Source organism: Apteryx mantelli, chromosome 1 (genome assembly GCF_036417845.1).
Source record: "Apteryx mantelli isolate bAptMan1 chromosome 1, bAptMan1.hap1, whole genome shotgun sequence".
In the NCBI taxonomy this organism is placed as follows: domain Eukaryota; kingdom Metazoa; phylum Chordata; class Aves; order Apterygiformes; family Apterygidae; genus Apteryx; species Apteryx mantelli.
This window is the reverse complement of record NC_089978.1, coordinates 104631864-104658146: the sequence shown is the minus strand read 5'-3', so window position 1 is coordinate 104658146 and position 26283 is coordinate 104631864. Positions and strand designations below refer to the sequence as shown.

The 26283-nt window shown below is 52.3% G+C and overlaps 1 protein-coding gene and 1 long non-coding RNA gene across 2 annotated transcripts in view; one reads left to right on the top strand and one right to left on the bottom strand.

Annotated features, from left to right (window-relative positions):
* Positions 1 to 17016: 17016 nt before the first annotated feature.
* Positions 17017 to 17901, top strand: OLIG2 (oligodendrocyte transcription factor 2). The gene has a single exon (XM_013955232.2). It carries the CDS (start codon positions 17017 to 17019, stop codon positions 17899 to 17901), a length of 885 nt encoding a protein of 294 aa, XP_013810686.2.
* A 7268-nt stretch (positions 17902 to 25169) lies between these two features.
* LOC136991131 (uncharacterized) overlaps positions 25170 to 26283 on the bottom strand; it is a 79063-nt gene continuing 77949 nt past the window's right edge. Inside the window, exon 4 of the long non-coding RNA XR_010883168.1 lies at positions 25170 to 25868. This is a non-coding gene — a long non-coding RNA (uncharacterized lncRNA). The remainder of the gene's footprint in view (positions 25869 to 26283) is intronic.

Here is a 26283-nt window from a genome sequence, read left to right as displayed (position 1 = left end):
GAGGAACTAAGGACTCAGCTCAACGCCTCACGGCTGCTCTGGTTATCAGAGTAGCTGCAGACCAAAGTAGACCTGCCAGATGCATCACTTTGACAGGGACAAGCCATCACATGTCCCAGTTACCCTGCTTCCCAGTGCATGGGTAGGGTAGACACATGGCAGCACCTGCAGGACTGAGGGCAAAGGGGGGAGGTGGAAGGATTAGAGTCCAAACAGCATAAACTGAGAAGAAGCTGCATCACAGCCTGTGCTGATCCATAACTTCACATCAGGGATGTCCCTGGGACGTGTCAGGAAACAGGTGTCAGCATCTCCAAGCCAGAGCACCCACAGCAGGGATCCCATGGTCCCAGCCAGTAGCTAAGGTGGCCTACAAAATGCAACACCCTTTGCAGGAATGACTCCAAGGTCCCTGCCAGGAAGGACCCTGAGCTATTTTTCTGCTCAGTGCCATTACCAAGAGGACAGTGGGATAGCTAGAAATATCAACCCATCCAGGCTGGAGGTAACATGCAGCTTGAAGGGCACCCTAAGGATTAGCATCAAGTCTAGTTTTCCCCACCTCCCTGCACCTGGTCCCAGAAGCACTTCTACAGCAACCAGTGTAGTTGGACAATTATTTTAGCCTTTGCGTTAGTAAAGACAGCCAGAAGGGCCTCCCTCCTCCTTTCCAGACATGCACCTGTATTTCTCACCTCCTTTTGTCCCTGGTGATGTCCACTGACTGCCCAAACGCACCTGGCTGAGGGGAATTACTGCTCACACTGGCATCGGCAGCCCCAGGGACCATTTAGCTTGGCCTTCTTTCCATGAGAGGATCTGCCACCCCTGTGGCAATTAGGGAAGGAAAATACAGCACTGCCCAACAGCTATCAGCTACCAAACCGGCTACCCCTGCCTCTCTCTGCTGCGTGGAAAGGTGTCTCTTTGGAATAACTCCTGGGGAAAAATGCCACTGGAGCAGGAGCATTAGCAGGGGAGGAGCTCCTTACTAGTGTGTCCAGCACAACTGAACTCATCAGGGTCAGCAAAAGATAGCCATAGGAAGGTTTTTCACCTTACCACTGATAATTTGCTAACTTTCTTGCAATTCCCTAGAGCAGTGATCCCTCAGAAGGAACAAAGATGTTTTCAAATTTAAGCTTCATATTCCAATGCAAACAGCTGAATCTCTGCAAACATTTGTTTTGTGCATGGCATTTTTAAAATAGTACACAACCCATGTGGAAGCTGAGTCTCTTACTCAACACGCAGAGCAGAAGAGTGAAACGACTCATGGTGCCTTGATGGGGCCAGTATTCAGACAGGATTTGGGCAGCCAGCTCTTGAAACCTGGCTACTCCATCTAAAGCAAGTCCAAGGCACAAAATCTACTTAGGCAAAATTTCCAGCCAGAAACAGAGGGCACACCTGGGGATATCCAAATGCGTGATAGACTTGGACAGGATGATGGCAGAAACCTGGGCATTGCCAGCCATGCTGGGCAATCACAGCTCGCCGGGCAGCCTGAGGTGAGGGAAAAACAGCGTCAGTTAAGCGTTGAGGTGCTCCAGGGGCTCCAAAAATAGTGCTGCTGTGCTTCTCTGTGGGAGACACTTCATATGGCAGCAACAGCCACCTCACAACCCAGTCACTGGCATCTGCAAAAACAGAATGGCGAGGTGGAGAGACTACATGAGCGGTGGAGAAGATATAGGGTTTCCCAGACACAGCAAACTCAAGTGCCAAGCTAGCCTCTTTTCAGAAAGAGTGTGTAGAAAGTCAGCGTGGGATATGACATGCACTAAAGCTTCTTTCCCTATTTTTTCTGAGTAATAGGTAGCTGCAAAAGGTGACATCAAAAGTTTGCCCCAATATTCAGAGCTGTTACTCAGAGTGAATGCAAATGAAAAATATTAAAAAATGAGAAGGTATTTTTTCAATTCATACTTCATAATTTTTCAACAGACTTAAAACGGAAGCTTCATTTTATTCTTTCAGTTGTGTGTGTTTCCCTGAAAAGACAAAAAGTCTTACTTGATACTTAAACAGTCCATGTTGGATACTTAAATTTCACACGTGAGGATGCTTGCCTGTATATCCTTCCCTGCCCAACAGATAGTCTCAACTTAGTGAAGCCACTAACTCCGCATGAGATCCTTCTGTAGAGCTAACAATTTTCCTTTGATTTTTCTTTTACTCTTGGAAGACCACTCCTGCCCAACACTGCACATGTGCAAACATGTACAGACAAACATTTGCTTTTCCCTTCTCCCCCGCACTAGCATCTTCTACCCATATGGGACAGATAATCCCTTTTCATATCAGCTCATCTTCTTCTTTCAACACAATTTCCTTGACATTCCCAAATTACAACCAAATGGGGGAATGGAGGAACGAGCCTGAAATCAATTTCAGATCACTCAAAAGAAACAGATTTATAGCAAAGATAAATCAACAAAACCTTTGAGGGTAAATCCCTGAATTCTTGCTTCAGTCCCTGACATATTTAGTACCTGTTGATAGAGGCTAAGACAGCATGCGGTCGCGGAGGAGAGGGGCTGGGAAGGACTGGAGGAGGTCACCTCCCCTTGCGGCAGGACGCGCATCCCAAGCAGGGTGAGGACGGCGATTCGGCTCTGAGTGCCTGCTGTGACAGATAAGACACTTAACCTCTGCATCCCGGAGCGTCCCTGCTTATAGACAGGGAATAACGATGCCTGCCTCACACAAATCGGGTGAGACGAAGGTCCAGCCCCCCAGCTGCAGGGGGTTTAAGCAGATGTCAGTAATAGTGCGTTCGTTGTCCCGGTTGCATCTTTAGCCCCACGTATTTAGCAAGAGCTTGGAGATCCTAGTCTGCACGCTGAGCACTGGTTTAAAGCATAAGAGATGCTATGTAGTGTTTCAGATGTTACATAGCAGTTGCTCAGAAGGTAGCTCAGTTTCCCAAACAGTAAGAAACAGCACAGTCAACAAATAAACCACATTAACCTTAAACCCAAAGCAAGTCCCAGGCAGGCAGGAGCAAAACGAAGTGACCGCACATGCTAATGCTGCAGCACAGATAGGGGAGATGACTTTGCCAAGTCAAGAGGTTTTGAGATTAATGTGGGAAGTCAAGGCCAGAGGTTGCCACGAGGTCAGGCTCTGCCCTTCCAGTGTGCCCACATTGTGGCGAGCGCTGAGAGCCAGGAAGCGCACTGCAGATTTCACCATTACTTTGAATACTCACTTAAGCAGGAAGAAAAAAAATTGTTCACAGATAAGAAGGGGCCCGATCGCATCTGCCGAGACTACTGGCAAAATGCCTACTCGTGTCAATAGGAGCAGGCTGGTTTAAAACTGGTAAAAAGGAAAACACATATTTCAAGCTTCTATTTTTAACATTTTTTTTCCCTTCTAGAAACATTAAAGGCTCTTCACTTAACCAAAACTGAAGTTCAGATATTTTGTGGAATCAATATCTAATGAAAAAAAACTTATGTTAATATATGCTTACAACAAAGATCCTGCTTTTAATTAATTTACTATGGAAAAATTAACAAATTACAGTCCTAAGTACTGCAGCATATTGCCAATTTTGTTCATCTCTCTTTCAAGAGATTTCATTTGGCTTTGAAATCAGCAGGACTACTTCAGGAATGAGGCACTTTCCAGCATGGGGAAGGGTAACAAAACCTGGTCCTTTGTTTCTAATTTAACTGCCTGGTATAATTTGTCCCTGTGTTGCAACATGTTCAGCGGCTCCATTAGAAGGTATCACAGAGCGCATGCTAACGGATCCCTCCTGACTTTGCAGGTGAATTCTTTCCTCACGTGCAGTGAAGATGCTATGTTCCCATTTAAATCATGAGCCTTATGTGCAGGGCAGAGAAGATGGACTAGTACAGATACGAAAGAAGGGTCTTTTCTCATTTTAGAAAAGAGAGCCTGTGTTTCAGTGACCCCTGTGTACTTGTAGGCTGATATTTCTAGATATTTTTCATTTTGGGAGGTACAAAATGAATACAGGACTTTGATGAATGCGCAAAAGTCCATGTGCTCGTGTTGTCAGTACATCTGTATGTGAAAAATGCAACACAACTAAATCCCTGCTAAAGTGGCTTTACTTGTGGAAATATGGATAGACAACAGCAACCACCCTCTAAAGCTGCTCCCCTAGTCGAACTGGGGACTAACACAGCGGCAGCGGTCAGGCTGCTGGACACAGCACATAGCTCTCAGTTTATCACACGCTCTCATTAGCTAATGCCTCGTGAGCAGGTGCCCTTCGCAATGTCATGTGCATCAAACGCGCTTTCCATCCGTTCTCCTTTGCCTGCCAAACAGGTGTGAGCAGCGACATTGGCATCCAAGGCGTAGGATGGCCAAGTATTCCCTGCTGTGGCCTCCCGGAGTTACAGGCTGTGCCTTGCATAAGTGCCGGGGAGGGCATGGAGACTTCGCATAGGCTGAATTCTGAAACAGCTAACCCTTAAATGCAAACCCGGTAATTAGCACTGAGCTCACGGGAGTTTTGGTTCATATGGCCTCCACGCGGCACCCTGGCCCCCGGATGCACACACCTTGTGTCCTCAGCGCCTCCAGCAGCCTAGTGCAAGCCACGAGCGGCCAGGGGGCAAAGAGATTTTGCTTGGCGTTATGACTCAACCTCTGCAATACCTTTCTGTTAGTAGCTGAACCTGGGTGTAAAACCGTTTATCATGTTATTGCTGAACAAGCACTTTGCACAAAGCTGCCTTGGAGAGGGAGCAATGTAACGGGGCTGCTGGTGCTGCTGATTAGATTGAAGACTTGCAGCTCGATCCTTCATCTCTGCACTGCCAGAGGCATGGAGATTTAGCTCTCAATATTAATTTCCCGGTTCCTAAAAGCTTCAGGTTCACATCTGGCTATAATCTATGTTACAGAGGCCCAGTCATGATCTCCACTCTGACTACCTCAGAGGCTATGCTAGTATCTATGCACCACAGAGACTAGTACCAGGACATAGGTGCTGCCTGGAGGTGTGGCATGTGTACAGTGTGCCTGATGGCATGCAGAGACAGCTTTTCAGTCATTTGAATCATTAAACGATGGGCAAGCCCAGCCCTGTCATACCTCTACATTGAATGATTTCATTAGGTCTCGTTTTCCCTTTCAAAGCTCTAGGAAGTCTCAAAGCATCCCGTGTGTCAGTGGAAGCCCCCAGCCATTGCAACAATATCACGACTAATGAGATCAAAGATAAGGTTGTTATCTCATCCGCCCTGCTAAAAGCTGCCAGCGACCAGCAGGACGAGGAAACTTCCGAATTTTGACTCATACCAATTCCTTGCCTGATAGACGCAACATCCAAGCTAGCAAAGAAGATGGGGGAAGAGGCAAGCAAATAATTCCTACATCTGAGCAGAATTTAAAAAATTGAAAGTAGCATCTATTCAGTTCCTCCAATCCATTTCAAAGGACTTGCAAGGCTCCAGTTACCATTGTGTGGCTGGTAATTCTGTGTCACAACTAATTACTGCCTAATAGCCGTTGTGGGGACAAAGTCCCCAGTTTAAAAGAGAAGTCTATTTCGCCTCGCATTCAAGCCTAATCTGACCCTGAATAGTGGAGATTACATGAGGTAATACAGCAGTTATTTCTACCTGCTGTAGTTCATAAGCTCCATCTCCAGCTGAGGCAACCCCCCCCCTTCCCCTTTACAAAGATTATTTGTCATTAAAATGCTCAGTAGTTTTTTTTGTTTTTTTTAATCTGGATGTTGCCTACACTTTCAGAAAGGTTTTTGAAGGAAGATTAGCAGGATTAGGAAAGGTTCACATATGTTCAGCTTCACTATTGGTATTCAAGACATCACAACTCCACCACCACCCAGGAAGCCCAAGAAAACCGAGAGCCGAGACAGAGAGACAGAAAGAAAGAGGCCTCCTGGCCACAGAGAGTGAAGAACGCTCCAGCAAGTAAAAAAATTGTCAAGCCAGACCCAGGGCTGTGAAGGCTGTCATGCCACAGAAATCCCTGCCTTTCATTCCAGCAAAAATACGGCTCTAATTCAGCACCTTGCAACTACGCGTGTTTTCGGTCATGCTGGCAAGCCAGCTTTGCTCTCCTGCTAATAACCCAGGCAGAAGCCCTGCAAGAGTTTTTCAGCCAAAGAGGGATATTTCCACAGGCAAGCGTAAGTCCTGAAATAGTTTGGCTGGCGTGAACATCCGCAATAAAATAACAGGAAAATGTATGCAGAGCACACGAGCGGTGTCTGACCTCAGCCTTTGCCACCTGGCAACGTCCCAGTGGGCTGCGCAGGCCAGGCGTTGAAATGTCAAACGTGTGAAATTGCCTGTGCCTATCTGGCACGTTCCCCTCATGGGCGCAAGCTCCAGGGTTTCCTGTGCCACTGGGACGAAGATGGGCGAAGATGGGCAAAGATGTGCAGGCGCCTCCCTGCATGGTGCGCAGCACCTGGGAGTCCTGCATGTCAGCCCTCCACATCCCTGGCCCTTTTTCTCATGTTGTGAGAGAGCCACAGAGTGGACACAAAAGCACTTTACTCCATCTTGCAGGCCACTTGCCAAGAAGTAGTGGAACAAGAGTAAGGCCATAAGGAGCTGCCTGCTCCCTGGGGACATTTAACCTGAACAAGGTCACAGTTCCCTTCATCAGGAGACCACAAGTATGTTTCCCATTCCCAGGCAACACTAGAAAGCATTTAGACTTATTTTGGGGCCAGACTCTTTTCAGTGGTGCCCAGCGACAGGACGTGAGGCAACGACCACAAACTGAAACACAGGAAGTTCCATCTGAACATGAGGAAAAACTTCTTCACTGCGAGGGTGACACAGCACTGGAGCAGGTTGCCCAGAGAGGTTGTGGAGTCTCCTTCTCTGGAGATATTCAAAACCCGCCTGGACACAATCCTGTGTAACGTGCTCTAGGTGGCCCTGCTTGAGCAGGGGGGTTGGACTAGATGATCTCCAACCTCAACCATTCTGTGATTTTGTATGATTTTGTGACTTATTCAGTGTTATGATGGGGAAAAAGGGGATTGGAAATAAGAGGAGGAAGCCATGGGGGCAACCAGTAGAGACCACATCCTTGCTGGTGGAAATCAAAATTACATTCCCATACCTTTCCTCTTCTGAGAAAATGGGATTTTTCTGGATTTAGGTCTATTGGTACAAGTGAACACCTGTCCATCCAAAACACAGGGAGATCTTTCTTCAGATTAATATTTGTTTTCCTTGTAAAGAGCTAAGCAAGCTCTAAATCCATATAATTCATGCTCTGAGTATAAGGACCTTTCTAAAGCCTGAAGCACAGCTTACTTAGCGTGAACTTTCTGTCTTCTCTCTTTCTAGGCACCACCGTTGCCCTTGTTCTGTCTTTTTTGCCTCTCAGAGCATCTTGTCTTTAGTCTTTCCTGGTGTCTTTGTTTTCCTGCAGCCCAACTTTCTACTATCTGCCAGTCTTTCACAACGTCTGCTGGTTTGCTTAAACTCTTTGTCATTCACCCAGATGGGGTTTTGAGTGCTTTTCATGGACACCAGGGCTGCAGCTGGAGGAAAGCTCAGGAGGGATTCTGGCATGAGAGCTTCATGCTATTCCTACTCCCCGTCTCCGGTGGCTTCAGGGGGACCTGAGAGCCCAGGGTATGCAGTGCTGGACCAAACTCAGCAGCACCCACATCCAGACTCAAGCCCATGGTTCTTGCACTCCTGATTTTGCCTCCCATTGGTTTTCAGCCTCAGCTTCCTTATGAAACAAAAGCTACACAACCGTGCTGCGTATCCATCCCTTTCTCTCTGACGCTCACCCAAACAACTCTTGAACCTGGGTACTGGTTTCAGCCCCTCTTGCTTTGGAGGTAGAGGTCTCAGGGAGATGGGGCGAGGGGTCCTACAACTTTTCTGAGGGTGTTGGCGAGAACCACCTGAGCAAGTGCTCCCATTTTGGGGAAGGCAGAGAGGCCTCAGCTCCGTGTCTGCTCCCCAAGACAGCAGGGAGCAATCATTGCTTCAATCCTTTCTGTCACTCCCCACCCCAGAAATATATATTGTCCATGTCGTCTTCCTCTTTCCAGTCTGTTCCCTCCCCAATCCCCCTCCTTTTCGATCTTCTCCCTTCGCCTAGGGAGCCGCCCCGGTTTCTCGGCCGGGACCTGCGAGCCCGCCCCACCAGCTGCAGGGAAGGGCAGGAAAGGGGGCAGGGGAAGGCGCACCTCCGCACAGGGCGCCCGCGGCAGCTAACATGAGAGGCGGCCGCGCAAGGCAGAGCCGCAGCTGCTCGGGGGCGGGGGGGTGGCAGAGAAACCCTGCCAGCTCCTCGGAGAGCCTTACCCTCTGAGGTGGGTTTGGGGAGTGCAAAGCACCTCACTTGCATCGTGTCAGGGGAATGATGGGGCGGGGGGGGGGGGTCATGTGGAGCTGTTAAAACGAGCAACATTATTTAAGGCATTTATATCTGCACTTGCGAACATCTTCTTCAAGTGGTTCCAAGGGAACATGTGCTTTAAATCTCCCAGTGCAAACGCTCTGCTTCGAGACAGCGCACCCCTGCGCACATGTGAGCGGGTAGGGGCCTCTGCTCCGGCCAGACGGGCAAAGCTCCCCGCGCAAATCGGTGGAAGGAGAAATGGTGTGAAGAACCCGAGGTAATAAATTCAGCATGTTATACGAAAGATCAAAACTCCTGCCAGCACGTTACCGAAAGCAAGGAATCTTTATTCTTTTTCTTCCAGCAAATACACAAAATCTCTGCCAACTGATGAACACCTTTCTGTAGCCCAGCAGATTGTGGAGGGACTGCACAGCACGGGGTGGGAGGGCAAGTGATTTCTGCAAAATGCTGTTGCCCATGAGTCTACAAAAATGTTTCCTCAAAGTTTTCAGGAGGGAGTTGGGAATTAAAAACGGCCTCACTGGCCCATCAGCTTCTGTGAACAGCAAATTCTTGTTGTATGGTTTGTATTTCAGGACTGAGAGAGGGAGAGACCACAGAAAATTCAGATTCAGAGCCTCCAAACTTGCATTTTTATATAACCCACCTGTATCTTTTGCATTTGAGTCAATATTAAAAATCCTGAGTTACACAGCATTTGCACAGCATTTAACTTTGTGGGTGAGGCCTTGGTTTTTTTTCTTTCCTGGTGCTATACAGAATTTAACTTTCTCAGGCAAATGAACAGAAGCTCCCTCTCTGCCATGTTTGCCGAATGTGTTGATTCAGAATTTTATTTAAAACAGAGAGTATATGGCAACTTCTATAAAATGGGCCTTCGTTTTTTGGAAAAGGGAATCAAACTTCTAATATAGCTTCACTTAATCCCCTTGCAGTCCCCACAAATCAGAACATTCTTACTCCTTTGTGGTCAACCAGAGTTTTGCCATGGACAAGACCTTGGGTCCTCCTGCAAAACCTAGTATTAATGCCAGGTTGAATGAAGGAAAAAAGCACATGCAAAACTCACACCATTCACTCATTTCAGGATCTTGCCTGCGTTTATACAGCTACAGCTCAAACGCACACAAAAGTTGCTGCGCTATAAGCTAAAGGCGGTGAGAAACCCCATATGACTGTGTTTGTCCGTTGCAAACAATTTTCCTTCTTTTTCTTAAAAGGGAAAAATACAAAAGGAAAAAGGGGGAAAGAAGAAGAGACAGAAACTTTGAGTAACTGTGCCGCTCGAACATTTCCCGTGGGTGTCCGTGGTGGCGCAAGGCCAGGCCCTGCAGCCCACCTCGGCTCCCCGCAGAGCGGGAGCATGTGTGCATATTCATGAGAGGGAGGTGGCCTTGCCTGCGCGGTGAGAAGCGCGTCCACCGAGGCGCACGAAAAGAGCAGCTATTTTCTTTTTCTTATGACAGGAGCAGCGTCCCTCCACCGCAGCAGCATTTTAATGCCCGACGGGGAAGCAAGCGTCACCTTTATAGGGAGTCGCACGCCAGGGCGAGCAGCGCCGCTTTTCAAAGGGCTTCGCAGGAGGCAGCACCTCTTTCTGGTCTGAAAACTCAATGGCAAATCCCCATCCAACTACCTTGGTGGTGCCACTGATGCAAGCCAGCGGGAGCAGTTGTGGGGCAAATTCCCCAATGACCTCACCAAGCCGCTGCAGGTTTCCCTCTTTTTACCAAGGGGTATTTCGTGTTACAAGGGCATGGCTCTGCACTTTGCTGCCGGAGGTGGGATGCCCCACACCAGCGATGGGTGCAATCACCACTCCCTGAAGGTGCCAAAGTACGAAATAAAAACAAACGCACTGCCTTCCTGTGCTGCGTCCAGCCCCCTGGGAGCAACCCCCCCAATCCTGGCGAAAAGTCTCAGCGATAGAGTTCACACACAAAAATAAATAGTTAAAAAGTGCCTGGGTAGCCAGTTAGTTCAGCAAAGTTGCAAAGAACCTATGAGAGACATATGGTTACAGCACTCTATGAAAAAATGTAATTGCTATCTTCAGGTGGCCGCACACCCTACCCTTATAATGAGTAAGATATTTAAAGTCCTGAACTGTTTATGTGACATTTCAATAAATAATGCAGAGATTTGACAACATTTCCATATTCCTCCTTTAATGTCTGAATGTCTCTGACTTAATCCAAGTTCCTTGGCATTTATTACTGTTTGTTACACTAACAAGTGAGATTATGAGAATTCTAATGAAGGCTTCCAGTGAAAAACTCTGTGATTAAAATGCCATAATAACAGTTGCATGCATTTATGTGCCTGATTATCATAATCTATTTAGCACAAGTAAACATACAAACAGAAGGAGAAAAGCAAGCACACTGACACTTCAACTAAAGGAGAATTTAAAATGAGGGAGAAACAATGTAAATATGTAAATGTCTCTGTGTATTCTTTTTTATCTTTTTTTCTCATTCTTGCTTTTTTTTCCCTGTTTGCTAATGAGACATCTATGGTTCATCACATGTGGTCCCTCTTTGCTTGGCCGAGGTGCGTTTTTGGGCCATCTGCTGGGGCCACTATCCTAAACAATGCCACCCAGAAAGCAAGGGAGATATTTGCAGCAACCTTTGACATCATGGACTACAAGAGATGGTGTCGTACAGACTCCCCTCTTTGACATGTTCATTCTGAACGCTTAGTTCAGCTGTTACTCCATTAATGCAAGTTCCAGGACGACATGGGCAGGCTACGGCCCCCCAAAACTCCCAGCAAATTAAAGAGAGATCTTGCCAATTTTCTAGTGTAGACTTTTGCTACCAAGGTATTATTATTCTTTTTTTTTTTAATCATTAGCGAACAGCTTGACTGAGAACTTCCCGATCCCAACAGTCAAGTTGTTTCAGTAACTTTACAAATGAAATGGCCACAGTGAGCAAGACACTCAGCATTATTCAGGCAGTTGTTGCTACTATATGAAAGGCTGCTATATGTTGAAACAGCCACACAACCCATTCTGAAAAGCACAGACAGCTTGGTATGGGGATTATTTCCATTAAGACCAAAAAGTAACAAAATACTCAGTGAGACAGACATATTAAACTAATAGCATAGTCCTTATCAGGATTTTAAAAGCAGTTTTTTCTTGAGTATGGGGGGCAATTTGAAGATGTTCTTGGGACAGGACAAAGGAATAATCTGAGAAAAATTTTGATTCCAGTGAGTGTTCAAATAGGAAGCAAAATATGCCCACAGTTTTCATGTTCCATTAATTGTTAAAACTCAGCCAGATCTCTCTCATTCATAAGGAGCTCTCAGCTAAAATAAAGACATCAAAATGGAAAAGATATGAAGTGTAATATGTGATGACCACATACGGACAAAAGGTGAAATGTGGGGGGGAAAAAAAAAAAAGAGTCCTGAAATGCTGCCCAGGACACTCAAAATTAGAACTAATTGTCTATGCTGTATTATATGGGATTTGCCTGCAAAAATCAGATTAACAGATGATATTCTAGGCTAAATTCAGTCTTCGTGAGGACACTCCAATTTTTGCAGAGAAGACACAACCAGTCGTGCCAGGACTTTCTTTGGCCCTCTGTCTATAACATATTTATTTCCTTTTCAGCTTCAGGCTGCTGTTGCTGGGACCAGGCGATGAAGAGAACTTCAGACCAGACCCCCGGATTAAACATGGGGGTGATTTTCGAATCTGGTTGGTGCTGAAGTTTGTTGGAGCAGTGAAGCCTCCTCCAAGTGCTTGAGTGAATCATACTTCCTGTGAGCTAGGAAACTGAGCGTGGCTGGGCAAATTGTATTACATGTTGCTAACTTCAATTCTAACTCCGTTTCCTTGTCTCTGTCTGTTCAGAAGATGATTTTAACCGCTACTTTGATTTGTTTCTCTTGTGCGTTCCCACAGCTCTTCCTCTGCAACGGCAGCTCACTTTTATAGGAATTGTGCATGAGGAAGAGCACCAAGTTCAGCAGGAGCTGAAGAAACCTTTTTTCTCTTCTGTAATAATTATATTGCCTAGACTTGACCATCTAAACAAGAGCCAAGAAAGGAGGTATTCACCTGTGTCAGAGGAAAGCGATCACGCACAACACATGGCCACCTAGCAAGGTGACATTTCTGCAGAGGTTCCACTCTTCCACAGACTAGAAATAATTCAAAATCCACACTTAAAAAGGTGTTGTACAGATATTTCTTTACTCAGTACAGGCATAAAAAGAGTGTCAGTGTGACCTCAATCCTGAAAAGAGCCTGCCCGTCGCCCCATTGCCTCCAGCAGGGCGTCCAGTGCACCTCCATGCGTCGCACCCTGCACTGCGTTTTCTAGGCATTTCTGCCTTTTTCTCCTAATTTGCCAATAGGAGATCATATCTCCAGTAAGATGTGAAATTGTTGATACCATTTAGCAACTGTTAATCAAAAAGAAATAGCTATTGCATTGTTTCATTAACTTTAGGGACCACCTTTCTTTAAGGGGATATGGTGGCGGTATGGACTTAGCAGTGCATCTTTAGAGTTTTTCCTCCAGCAATGTATTAAATGAAATGATACTGTACTTTGTAAAAAAATATAGCATCTTGCCTTAAACACAATGAACAATATTCAGATGCTTATACATCTTACACTTGCACTGCAGAGTTAAATGGATTCCGGACTAGGTTTTTTGGATAACATTTTAAGGTCAGGGAAAGTCAGTCCCCATTAATCTCACTGATGTTCATTGTCCTGTTCAAGTAAATGGCCATATTTGAGAGGAGGGATGACTGAGCCTGAAAGACATAAGATATACAGAATTTAGCCTGGGTTTCCAATGAAACTGAGGTAGCAGTCTAATCATTTTGTCGTAGATGTCAGCAGGCTCATAAGTGACAAAGGTTTATTAAAAAAGGGTTTCTTCCTGCTAAATAAAAATAGGCAATGGCCTGTTTCCAGTATATTTTTAATCCTGAAAATATCACAAACATCAGCTCTGGTATTTCTGAGCTTTCCTTCTTGGTGACTCCTGCAAGGATTAGGAGCTTTTCCAGTCTGTGACTGAATGGAAAGACATGCTGAGTTTTTGGCAAGGAGCATTTGTCTAAAACATTGCAGTTGAACAAGTGTTAACAAAAACAAATCTAGCACTGAAAAAAAAAAAGAACCCCAACAGAATAAAAATGATTCCCCCACTCAATGGACTCAGGTCCCTTTCTCTGAGATCACAGACATCAAATATGTTAGTTTGGCAGGTGGAAGAGCATCAAAGTCCATAGGCTGGACTTCAGCTGAAAGTACAGAAGCATAGCAGAAAATGCATTTGGGGAGAGAGGAATGGTTCCAAAAAGAAAAAAAAATCACCTGGATGAGACTAAACCTGAACTTTAGAGAAGTTTCCCTGTAATCGTAATTCCCTGCCCTGAGACTCACCTCATACCTTTAACCAGTGGGCAGAGAGCGTGCATGCAACCCGCTCCTCCTCATGTCCTCCGTGTTGAGATTTGGGGTCCTGCAGTGTTCATGTGGGGGGCAACTGTGACCCCAGAGGACTCCCCAAAGGTCATGCCATCAGCTGGAAAGTTTAAAAGGCACCTCTGGAGCTGCAAGGTCTAATTCCTAGTACACAGCTCTGCTAACAGATGGGAGGCAGGCAGCACTGAAGATCAGGCCTTACAGTTTCAGAGGCATCATTAAAACTGTTTTCTGTTGCCAATCCTAACAAAGCAGCGGTCACATATAAGCTCTTCTTCCTTTGGATGCCTCAGATTCCTCGCAGGAGGATAAGGGTAGTTTCAGTGGACCTGGAAGGTATCCCTTAGGAAATGACCATGGCCACAGGGCAGGAGGGAGTATATGCAATAACAATCCCAAAAAAATAAGCTAATGACATTCCAAGTGATTTTCAACGTGAAAGCAACAGTCTGGTTTTTATTAAGTTATCACTGCATCATGTTCCCTGATTGCCTTCATTCACGCCTTAGTTGTCTACAGTCACGATTTTTAAAAAGATAATACATATTCATAGGCAATAAAGTAGGCTCTGCTCCACATTTTATTGTCAAAAGCAAGCTGGGGGTGAACGGCTCCTCTGGGAGCCCTCCGTGGCTGCCTCCCCGGGACCACGCCAACGAGAGGCAGTTTGCAATATCAAGCCCAAATGAGCCAAAGGAGTAACGTGACATTTAATCTGACATCTCGCAGCGGAGATCACCCCCCCCTTCCTCCTTGCAGCCCCCCGCCCAGGGCAGCGGGGAAACACCACCCTGTTACCACCGCCCTCCAGCTCACCCGTGCCCGGCTGCGCTCCGCGGCAGCGTCAGCCCCGCGCAAGCCCCCGCGCCGCCGGGCACAGAGCCCCGGGGGCTGCAGGAAGGACGGAGGCCACTGCCAGAGGGGTGGCGGTCGCCAGAGAAATTGCTTGCTCCGTTAGAGACATAGACCTGACCCTTGGCGGCGTCGGGGGGCAGAGGGGGATTTTCTTTCTCTCTGAACCTGGGAAAGGGAAAAGGAGAAAAGGGAAAAAAGGAAAAGAAAAAATGGGAAAAGGAGAAAAGGGCAAAAAGGAAAAGAAAAAAAGGAAAAGGGACAAGGGAAAGGAAAAAAGAAAAAAGGAAAAGGAAAAAGGAAAGGAAAACCCTGCCCACAGCTTCTCTCCACTCCCCGGGAGCCCCAGGCTGCTGCGCGGGGGGCTGGGGTGGGACCGGCTTCCCAGGGACCCAGCCCGGCCCCGGGGCAGCGGGACCCCGCTTTCGGCATCCAGCCCCCCCCGGCACGGACCCCGCCGCATCCCCCCTCCCGGGCTTGCGGTGTCCCCTCGGCTGGCGAAGCGCCGCGGCCAGGGCTGAGCCCGCAGCCCCGCCGGGGGGGGCGGCCCCCACCACGGGGTTTGGGACGCGGAGGGACCTGTCCCGTCCCAGGCTTTTAATAAGAAGAAAAATTACCGCGGCCCTCCGAGGCGGGAGGGAGGAGAGGGGCCGGCGTCTCCCTCCGCCTCGCCCCTCGGCGCGGGGCGGCCGCCCCCGCCGCCTCGCCGGGCCCGGGCCCTGCCAGGAGCCGGCGGCCGGGGGCAAGGCGCCCGCCTGCCGCCCTTAATTAGTTTTGCTCGTCGCTGCCCTGTTTTATGCACCTCTCACAATGCGCCGTATAGAGCGATCAGTCAAAAGGCAGAGGCAGGCTTCTTGCTGCCGATTCAGTACTTCCTTACGCTGAAATGCAAAGTTTGCACAGCCGCCCGGCCTCCCCCGCCCCCCCCGCCCCCACCCCCGCTGCTCACCTCCAGGGCTCAGCCCCAGCCTCCCCCACGTCGGGCGGAACACCCGGCGGGGCACCCGGCGGGACACACGGCGGGACACACGGCAGGACACACGGCGGGACGCGCGGCGGGGCCGGCTGTCGCTCGCACAGATTTTCCTAATTGACCTGTTACGGATCATCCCCGCAACCGTTGGGAAACACATTTCCACGCTTCACTTCTTAACGTTTTAAATACATATTTAACGGATGGTTGAGGCTGGCCGAGCCAGCTGGGAAACACACGGGTGTAAAAATAATACAACAAAAGGCGAAGGGGCCGGGGGGGATTTACCCCGGGGGGAGGAAGCGGCAGCCCCGTGGCCGTAGCTGCCGGGGAGCGGGGACTCGCCGGGAGCCGGGCGGGATTTCCCAGCGTAGCATTTTTGGGGGTTGGCGTCTTTTTTTTCTTTCTCTCCCCTCTTCTGCTTCGGTCTCGCCGGCGGATTGCTCGGGGGGCCGCTTTTGGTTTTCACTCCGGTTGGCTGCCTGACTTCTTGCCGTCGCGGGGCGGAAAGTGCCCCGAAATTGCGGCAGCGTCCGCCGAGGGGCCGGAGGGCCGGAGGGGAGGGGGGTCCGCTGCTCCGCGGGGAAATTCCCCCGCACGAAACGGGGCGGCTAAACCCGCTTTTTTCCTCCCCGCGCCTCCTTTATGGCACTGACCGGGGAGGAAAGGGAAAACAACGACTCCGGCGGCCCGCCAGGCCGGCGGGGCAGGGGGCAGCGGGGGCCGGGCGGCGAGGGCGGCGGGGAAACACCGACGTGCCCTGAGGGGGCCAGCCGCGGCGGCGGCGGGCCGAGGTGCGCTCGGGCCGCCGCCGCCCCCCCCCGGCCGGGTGTCCCCCCCGACAGCTGTTGCCGGCGCTGTCATTGTCGCGTTTTATTCCCGGTGCCACAAAGGCCCGCCCCGCCGGGGCTCCCGCCGCCCCCGCCCGCGCCCTCGGGCCGGACCGGCCCCGCTGACATCAGCCCCGCCGCCGCCGCCGCCGATTGGCGCAGCCGCCGCCGCCGCCGCCGGCACCGGCCCTCCCCGGCGCGGCTATAAAGGCTCCGCGGCGGCGCCGCGAGGTGCGCGCTGCTGCCGTGCTCGCCCGCCGCGGCGCGCCGCTCCCCCCGGCTGCCCGCGCACGGTAAGTGCCCCCGGCGCTGCGCTGCGCTGCGCGGAGCGGGAGGGCCGGGCCGGGCCGGGAGGTGCCCCCCGAGGGCGCCCGGCGGGAGGAGGCGCGGGGTGGCGCGGAGGCCGTTCGCCGACGTGGCGGCCGCGCCCCGCGGGGTTTCCGTGGGCGCTCACCCGCCTCGGGGCCGCCCCCGGGCTCTCTCCCCCTCGCAGGCAGCCCGGTGTGCGCTGCGGTCCCGCCTGTCGGGCCATGGACTCGGACGCCAGCCTGGTCTCCAGCCGCCCGTCCTCGCCGGAGCCCGATGACCTCTTCCTCACGGCCCGGAATAAAGGCAGCGGCGGGGGTTTCACGGGCGGCACCGTGTCCAGCTCCACGCAGAGCGACTTGCCGCCGGAGCTGAGCGCCGAGCTGCGCAGCGCCATGAGCGCTGCGGGAGTGGTGGTGGTGGACAAGCTGGGCTTCAAGTCCTCGTCGTCCTCGTCCTCCTCGTCCTCGTCCTCCTCCTCCAAGAAGGACAAGAAGCAGATGACGGAGCCGGAGCTGCAGCAGCTGCGGCTGAAGATCAACAGCCGCGAGCGCAAGCGGATGCACGACCTCAACATCGCCATGGACGGGCTGCGGGAGGTGATGCCCTACGCGCACGGGCCGTCGGTGCGCAAGCTCTCCAAGATCGCCACGCTGCTCCTGGCGCGCAACTACATCCTCATGCTCACCAACTCCCTGGAGGAGATGAAGCGCCTCGTCAGCGAGATCTATGGCGGGCACCACGCTGGCTTCCACCCCGCCGCCTGCCCCGGCGGCATGGGCGCCCACTCGGCCCCGCTGCCCGGCCACCCGGCCCACCCCGCCTCGCACCCCGTGCACCACCCCATCCTGCCGCCCGCCGCCGTCTCCAGCGCCTCCCTGCCCGGCTCCGGCCTCTCGGCCGTCAGCTCCATCCGGCCCCCGCACGGGCTCCTCAAGTCGCCCTCGGCCGCCGCCGCCGCCGCCGCGGCCCCGCTGGGCAGCGGCTTCCAGCACTGGGGGGGGATGCCCTGTCCCTGCAGCATGTGCCAGGTCTCGGCCCCGCCGCACCACCACGTCTCCGGCATGGGCACCGCCAGCCTCCCCAGACTGGCCACCGACACCAAATGAGCCCGCCGGCGGGGCCGCCCCCGCCGCGCCACGCCGCGCCGGCACCGCCAGGACCTACGGACGCGCCGCCCGGCCCCGGCCCCGGCCCCGGCCCCGGGCGCCCCCGCCGCGGCCGTCGCGGGGGCCACAGCGGCCCGCGGGCCGCCCTCCTCCGCCGGCGGCAGCGGACGGGGCGGCCCGGGCCGCGGGGCCGCGCTCCGCCCGCGCCCGCCCGCGGCTCACGGAGAGGAAGCCGCCCCGACAGAAGCAAGCGTCCGCGCACCTTCTTTTCTTTCCTTTTATTTTATTTTTTTCCCTAACTTTGCTAGGAGATGAAAATAGTTCTAGGCTCTTCTCAAGCGGAGGCACCAAAGCTGCCGAGGGATCTCGTCGGTCGGTCGGTCGGTTTGTTTGCGTGTCCCCCCCCGCTCCCGGCTGCGTTTCTGCACGCAGAGCCGCTCAAGCCGTTTCTGGGTCGCATCCTGGCATAGCGAGTCGATCGTCTGAGCACCCGGCTGGTCGCTCTTGGGATTCACGGAATTTGCAAGAAGTAGGGCTTTTGGTGGAAATGTAGCCTGAAAAGTTGTGGTTCCCCCCTCCGTCCCATCCTCCCTCCCCCCACCTCCGTTTTTCGGTTTTGTTTCTCTTTCGGGATTTGTAAATATACCGTTCAATGATAATGCAAGTCCGTTCTGCCTGAGATTTCCGTTCGTGCACTTGTACTGTGTAAGCCTTATGAATGATCAACGGTTTGGTTTGGGTTGATTTCACTGTTTTGTTGTTTTTGTTTTGTTTTTAAGTGTATAACACGACTTTCGTTCCTGCCACGTTTAACAAAGTTTCGAACTCTTTAATGCTCTTTCTGTGTAGGAACTTTCACACTGTCTGTGTTGCAATAATGAGAACTTGGGCTTGTTTCTGAAATAACAACTTTTCTTATCACTGCCCCTTGCAGAGATTTTATCATCTGTTTATTTTTGTAAAAAAAAAAGAAAAAAGAAAAAAGTTGCTAAATAATATTTATTACTTGTTTGGTTGCAAAAAAAAGTGATCCACTGTTGAGATTTTAAATAAAAAAAAAATTAAATAAATTGCTTTTTCCTATTCGTTTATGTTTTGAGACAAGTCGGGAGGAAGAAGTTAGCAGTGTTAGCAGCATTAATCCGTTAGCACGGCAAGATAAAATGTGCTGTGGAATTACCAGGGAAAAGTGGATATGGACTAGAACATTTTAAGTAGATACTTGCCCTTTTTCTAAGCTTTTTATTTGTTTGTTTGTTTTGCGGGTTAATCGAAACTATTTTTTCTCGTTTGTTCCTCGCAGAGTAATGGTGACAAGGAAACAAACGAATGTTAGTGGGCTCAAAATTTCAGATTTTTGTCGACAGAATCCAGCACTTGACAGGAGACACATATTAATTTTAGGAAAGGAAACATTAAACTTCGCAATGTGTCGTTTGCTCATTGTAAGTGTTTCGCGCACTTGACCTTCAGCCAAAACCAACCAACCAAAAACCCACGGAAAAGAAAATTATTTGGGGGCAGTCTTTTTTTTTTTTCTTCTTCTTCCTAAAGTTGATAATATCTCTCACCCGTGTGTGTATTTTAGCCGTTTCGTACCGAGATATTTGAGCGGTGTGGTGCGCGATGGTTTGTATTTCATCCCCTCGCATTTGCAGACCTCAAGGAAAGAGGTTTCTGAACGCACGCCCAGTGCGGGCGTGGAGCGGCTTGTGCTTTCCCCTTTTTCCTTAAGGAGAAAGAAAACAAGGCAGGTGAATGCCGCGTTTTGGGGGACAAGGAGGTCGGCGGCGCCCGGCTCCGGCGGCCGCGGCTGCCCTGGGCAGCGGGGCTCCCCGGCGCGGTTCCCACGGTCCCGCCGCCGCCCGCCCCGGGGGGCCGCTCCCGCCCCGCCGCCGGGCTGCGCCTGGCGCGGGACGCCGGAAAACACAGCTTTGTTTTGTTTTGCTTTCCCCAAGCAAACCTCTACACCTACACACATATATACGCGTGTGTAAATAAATTTTTATATATATATATATATATATATGACAAGAGACCGGGCACGGGGGAGTGTTGTGCGCGCAGCCCTCCGCGTGGGGATGACCGCGAATCCAGTCCCCGGCGACTTCTTCTGCGGTTGAAAGCGAAGCGGGTCACAAGCGGCGCCACGGCCGGGGCAGGCCGGGGTCCCCGCGGGGTTTGGCTCGGGGCCGGCAGCGCGGCAGTGCCTGCCGGCCCCGGGGAGGGCTCCGTAACCCGCTCTGGCCCGCGCCGTGCTGGTTTTGCTGCTTCGGCTCGCCTCTCACGGGGACCCCGAGTCAAGCCTTTCCCGCAGCGGGACAGGAGTGCCTCCCCCCCACCCCAGGGGGTGACAAATACCCGCTCCCTTCTGCAGAGAGACACGGCTCAACTCGTCCCAGCCCCTCGAAAGATGCTCGACTTCCCAGCACCCTCCGTGCCGGCTGCGGCAAAAAAAAAAAAAAAAAAAAAAAAAAAAAAAAAAAAACTTTTAACGCCAGAAGGGTTGAAGCCCCAGGGACCAACGCCGGGGAGGGGGGCAGGCCACCGACGGGGCGGGCACCCTCCCGGCTGCCCAGGCGCCGTCTGCGGCAGGAGGGCTGGCCCTGACCCCGGCGCAAGGAGGGCGCTGCCGCTGCCGGGCGCTTAGGGGTCGCTCTGCGGCTTTGGCGGCGATCCTGGCGGCACAAGCCCTAGGAGACCCCGGGCAGGGCAAACCCTGCCAGTTAAGGGACGCACTGAGGGCAGGGGAGGGGGCGTGCCCGGGGGAAGCCAGGCGTGAGCACCCCCGGGGCCAGCCGAGGCGCCTGCGGGGGGCTTGGGCACGGTGCCCCGAGGGCCGCAGCGCCGCAGCCCCAGGCCAAGCTCAGCGCCGCAAGCCAAGGGCCAGGCTCGGCGCGGAGAAGGGGCAGAGACCACCCCAGCTGCCCCGGGGCTGCGGGGACAAAACCCGCTTCTCAGCCGGGCCCGGAGCAGCCCGGGAAGGGGAGGCACAGACGGGGAGGTCCCGGGCAGGACACAACCGCGCCAGCAGCGCCCGGTCGTCAGCCCCGTGCCCCTCCGCAACAGCTTCGGCGGGTTTCTGACACCGGGACCGGCCCCACTTCGGATGCGGCCCCCCTCCGTGGTTTGGCAGGGGCCTCTGTACCTCTGCCCGGCCCGGCCCGGCCGCGGGCCCGGCTCGGCCTCCCCCTCCGCGGGGAGGCTGCGGTCAGCGGAGCCGCTCTCCCAATTAGCCGGGCCCCGGCGAGGGAGCGCCGCCGCGGAGGCAGGGCAGGAGCAGGTGAGAACTGGCGGGAGCGTCGTTAGGAGCGGTTCTTTGTCTCCATTAAAGGCAATAATTAGCGCCCTGACAGATGCAAAAGTCGGCAGTGGCCAGAAGCTGGTAAATCCTGCTCGTCTGCCTGCCCGAGCGCGCTCTTCCACCCAGCGGGCCTTTTCCCACCACTAACAGGTGGCCCCGGGGAGCCCCGACGGGGGGGCTCCAGCGCCCCGGCTCCTCTGCAGGGGCATTTCGGCCCCGCCGGGGGGCGGGCACTGGCCCTCCCGCCCCGGTGGCTATTTCCATCCTTAAAAAGCAGCGAGGGCCCCCGCTGCCGAGGGGGGGACAGTGCCCCGGGGCCGGCGCTGCGGGTCCCCTCAACGGCCGGGCAGCCCCGGGGCCGGGGCCAGCCACTCCGGTGGCCCAAACTGCCAGCTGTGCTGCCCCAGCCCCCGCCCCAGCCTCCTGGGCTACCTGCAAATGAAATTAGCCGCTTCGCTGGGCCTCCGGTGCCCTGCCGCTTGCCTTGCTGCCCATATGCTCCCCTGCACGCACAAGTGCCCCCCAGGGCTCCCCTGATTGCATTGCCCGCAGATTAAGCCGCGGCTCCCAGCATATAGGGTTACATCGAGGGGGAAGAGCCCATATGCTCCACACCCACTGGAGCGGGCTGCTGGGGGTCACCTGTGTCTCTAGCGAGGCAGGGAGCCAGCAGCCCACCCGTACGGTGCTCCCGGTTCCCAGCCTGCCCATCCAGGGTCCCCACTCCCCCTTTGGCGGGCTGAGCATGAGCCTGCCCCTGGGAGCAGCAGGACTGCGGGGCTGGCACCACCGTAGACGGCAGCCTGGCTGGGGGGCCGGCCTTGGAGCACCCCTTTCCTGCAGGGCCATAGGTTATTCCTGCTCTGGAAGCAGTAGCTGGGAAGCGACTCGCATCGCCCTGCTCCTCCGATGGCTGTTACTGTGGACAAGCAGTCACTGCACCATGAAGCGGCAGAGGGGGGCCACGTACCTGCTGCAGCAGCCGCCCCCACCTGCACTGCTCCCCTTTTCCCTCCCCCTTCCCCTCCCTTCCTCACTGGCTATCCCAGGCGTAATACAAAAAGAGGAGAGAGGCACAGCCAGAGGTTGGCAATTTGGGGCAGAAATCGCAGTGCTTCAGGGAAGACTAGAGGAAGGGAAAGGTTAGTAATGGCAGGACACCCAGGCAGTTCCTCCACCTTTATCCTCCTTGACGCTCTTGTCTCTTTTTGGTGGGGGATCTCTGCAGCCTCTGCCTAGCAAATTTTGACCTAAGCAGTCCAAAGTCTGCTGTGGAAAACTGAAGGGCACGATGAAGCAGGCCGTTCCCGCCAGGCCTGCGACTCCTGCAAGGGGTGCGTGCCTTTTCAGCAGGCGGGTACCAAGGCGCTGGCTCTGCTTTTTACAGATTCAGGATGTACTTTGGGATAGGACCTTTCAGAGCTCCCTGAGTGGGTTCTGCAGATTCGTTTCCTTTCCATCTGAATGAACATTTTCAATGAGTACCCAAATACCCTTTGACAGCTTTTCAAATACCAGTCTTTCACAGAGAGCTGCCGTTCTTTTTTTTCTCCAAACTAGGGTTTGCTCTGAGCAGGGGAAACTGTGGTTACATGAGAGCACAAGCACAAATTACACATTTAGTTACATGTACAAGCTGGAGACAGAAATTCCCAAATTTCTCTATTTGAAAGCTTCAGCATGTTGATATTTGGGGGCAAAACTCCCTTGGGAAGTCATTGCTACCTTCCTGAGCCAGAGTCAGGGCGCTAAAGGTGACACATGGTTACCAGGACACTGTACAACGAAAGGCAGAGAGGTGATGCAGTTTCCCTTGCTGCCCAGGGGCCAGGACTTGATTTTACACTTTCATAGGCGAGAGACAGCCATCCTGACACTGTACCCTACACTCTGCAACCCACCTGCACCTTCCTTTCGTACACCCACAGAGAGGAAGGTGCACCGAAAGCAGCAGGTGCTCGTCCTCTTTCACACACACCAAGATGACCGGAGCCATCTCTTTGCAAACAGCCCTTGGTAAGGCCACCAGGCCAGCAACTCTTGCCTGATGTTGCGAGATGTTTTTTGATGCTGCATTGCTCAGATTTCCCCATGTCGCGGTGGTGCTTTTGTCTCCATGTGGGATGGGGACCTCAGGTCCCCTGACTTGATGTTATTCTGATTATTTTTGCATACTCAGGTCTCAAAGTTGAGGGCCAGATTTTCAAAAGATTTATGAGTATCTCCATGTGACAATTTTCTCCTGAGTCGTTGAAGTGCTCAGCACCTGCAGCCCAACTCGGTGTTTCTGAAAACCTGATTGTCTAGGCAGGGGCTGAGATGGGAAGGGAGGTTTTCTGAAAGCCTGGCTCCAACCATGAGAGCTGGCCCCTTTTACACTTCCAGCCCAGGTGAATGCAGGTTAAAAATATGCACTGTGTATATTTCAGCCTGCCAAGCCTCCAGGATAACCAGGTCAGGGAAACTGAATTTCCAGATATATACATTTAATGATATATTAACATTTCTACTAATGCTTATTAAGGAAAGGCAGTAAATATAATGATGGGAATGCGTCCAGGAGAGCACACAGTCCCACCTTCGCAAAATAGCATGAAATACTTGCTGATTCAGCCTACAAAAGTCCAAACACGCTCTCTTGTCTCTGCTCTCAATGCTTGTATGGTGCTTCTGAAGACAACAGAGGTTTTGCATTGATTTCAGTGGCAACATGACTGGATCCAAAAGTTTTCTGCAAACTCCCAGTCCATCCGCTTGAGAAAAAGAATGAAAGAGGTGAATGTGCAATCTGTTCCCCACACACATGGCCCAAATAACCCTGGGGGTGCTCAAACGTCGCAGGAGTTACAAACAACACAAAGTTACACACAGGGTCGAGATCCTCCAAAAGCACAGTGCTTACCCCAAGCCTTTTACCCTAAAAGATGGATGTAAATGCAAAATAGTGTTTCCCTTTTTCATTCATCCCTATTCTTGGGATTATCTTTAGAAGTTTGGTTCTGCCATTTATCTTCACTTGTTGGAGGTGTCTTGACAAACTCCTGAGAATTAATTTCCCATCAGCTTTTTGCCTTCTCTTCTTGAACTGGCAGGTCAGATCTCACCATATGCATTAGAAGAGGTTATCTGGATGGGCCACCCTGCTCCATTGTCCCTTCTTATGCGTGTCCCTGTCCCAGCAGGAAACCAGTGTCATGCACATGGAGAGACCGCTAAGGGAATCCAACTCTTCTTCCAAGCAGCCCTCGACTCCCTGGCTGTCATCAATCATTGTATCCTGCTGCCAAAACCAATACAATTGGATCAGGCCCAATACACAGGGTGTTTCCTGAAAGTCAGAAGTGTGCCTTTTAGTTTAATATATTCCCAATGTTGATCCTATTAGCAGGAAAAATCAATCAATCACTGTCACCAGACATCACCAGAATACAGATTGATCACAGTGTCAGGATTGTTGGAGAATTCTGCAGATGCAGAAGGCATTTGTTAAATGCTATTTTCAGTAAGACATATACATATATGTATAAGACACACAGATTTATACACATCTTTGTCTGCTTAAAAAAAGAAAAAAAACACTTTTTTTTTTTTAACAAAAGCAGCCACAGTTCTACTCACTTATGTAAGAAAAATCCTTTTAACCGGGAAATTAGCAGAGTTTCGGGGTGGGGGCTTGTTTTGTCCTTCCTGAGGGAGTCAAGCAGAATGTGGTTTGCTGTCTAAGGGAACAGAGCTCTTAAGGAGATGTATGACATGTATTACAGGGACAGAAATGCTACGGACTGCAGCTAGGGCAGCAAAAGGTATCGCAGTGTGCTGCGGGAGCGAGAGCAAATCAAGGTGCTAATTCAATTATTCCCTCCCAAGGTTTACACTGCATTCAGAGTCACGCTGAAATTTCTACAAAGTTTCGCCCTCTGCCCTCTCCACTCCTTTCTTCCAGCATTGTCAGAAATAACTCAACTCTTTTATGCTGCTCAGATGACATAGAAAGGAGATTTCCGCCATGACGGGCGCAGCAGAGGCGGGGAGCTCAGCGCACCGGGACTGCAGGGAGCCGGCACTGCCCCAGGTGGCAGGGGGAGCTGCTGAAACCCGGGAGAGCCCGGCCATCCCAGGGGAACCGACGCAGGCAGAAGCCACTGTTTTTCCTCGTCGGCCTCCTCTTCTCAGCGATACCAAAAAGCAGGCAAGCTCCCGAGTCGCCGCGAAGCTGCGGCCACTGCCGCAGTGCTGCCCCAGCACAGAAGCGCGCTGGGAGGGACGTTCGGCGTCAGAGCACTGCCTGCCTCTCCGGGGCGTCCCGCAGGAGCGGGGTGACGTCGTCTGATGAAGTGAAGCACCAGCCCATGGCACACAAAAACCCCATTGCGGTGGCGGGGCAGGGGGAAGAGTCGAGGCTGAAAATACCAGGGGGCTCTTGAGACAGGAGAGGTGAGAGGGGAGCCCCACGTAAAGGCTGCCCCTTCCTCCGCGCTCGGGTTTTCACGGAGCACTTTTCCCACCGACGCAGCATCTCTGTTGGCGCCCAGGGCAGGCGACCCCCAGGGAGGGATTTGTCACCTCGGGGCCGGCTCCTCGCTTTCCAGGACAGCCAGCTGAGGCCTCGCTTGCATGAGCCTTGAACACGGGTCCGCTGAATGCTGGCCCCTCTTTGAAGTGTCTGAAAAAGGCACCAGAAATGGCCGGTCCACTGTAAAATAGCCCAGGTAACACAGCCTGCATCAAGCTGTGCCCTAGAGGGGTGGGGGGACACCTGCCAGGGCCTGGTGTGACCTGGGGACCTCCCTGAAAGGCAGCTCCGGCACACGGCTGGCAGGAGCAGGCCCCAGCTTCCTTTTCTTGTCCAGGTTAAGGAAGGGGACAGGGCTTTTTCTCCCACCTCTCATTAACGTGGAAGGTAGAGGTGGAAGTGACGGGATTTCATCACGAGCAAGCGTGTGTCTGTCACACGTCACCTGCGCCCCGGGAACAGCCCCGTGCCGCATAACCAAGGCGTGAGGGCATCACCCCAAGTCACACAGCCCTCCCCGCGCAGAGCCTTTGCCCGCACAAGAGTTGTGCAATTTAACTGTTCC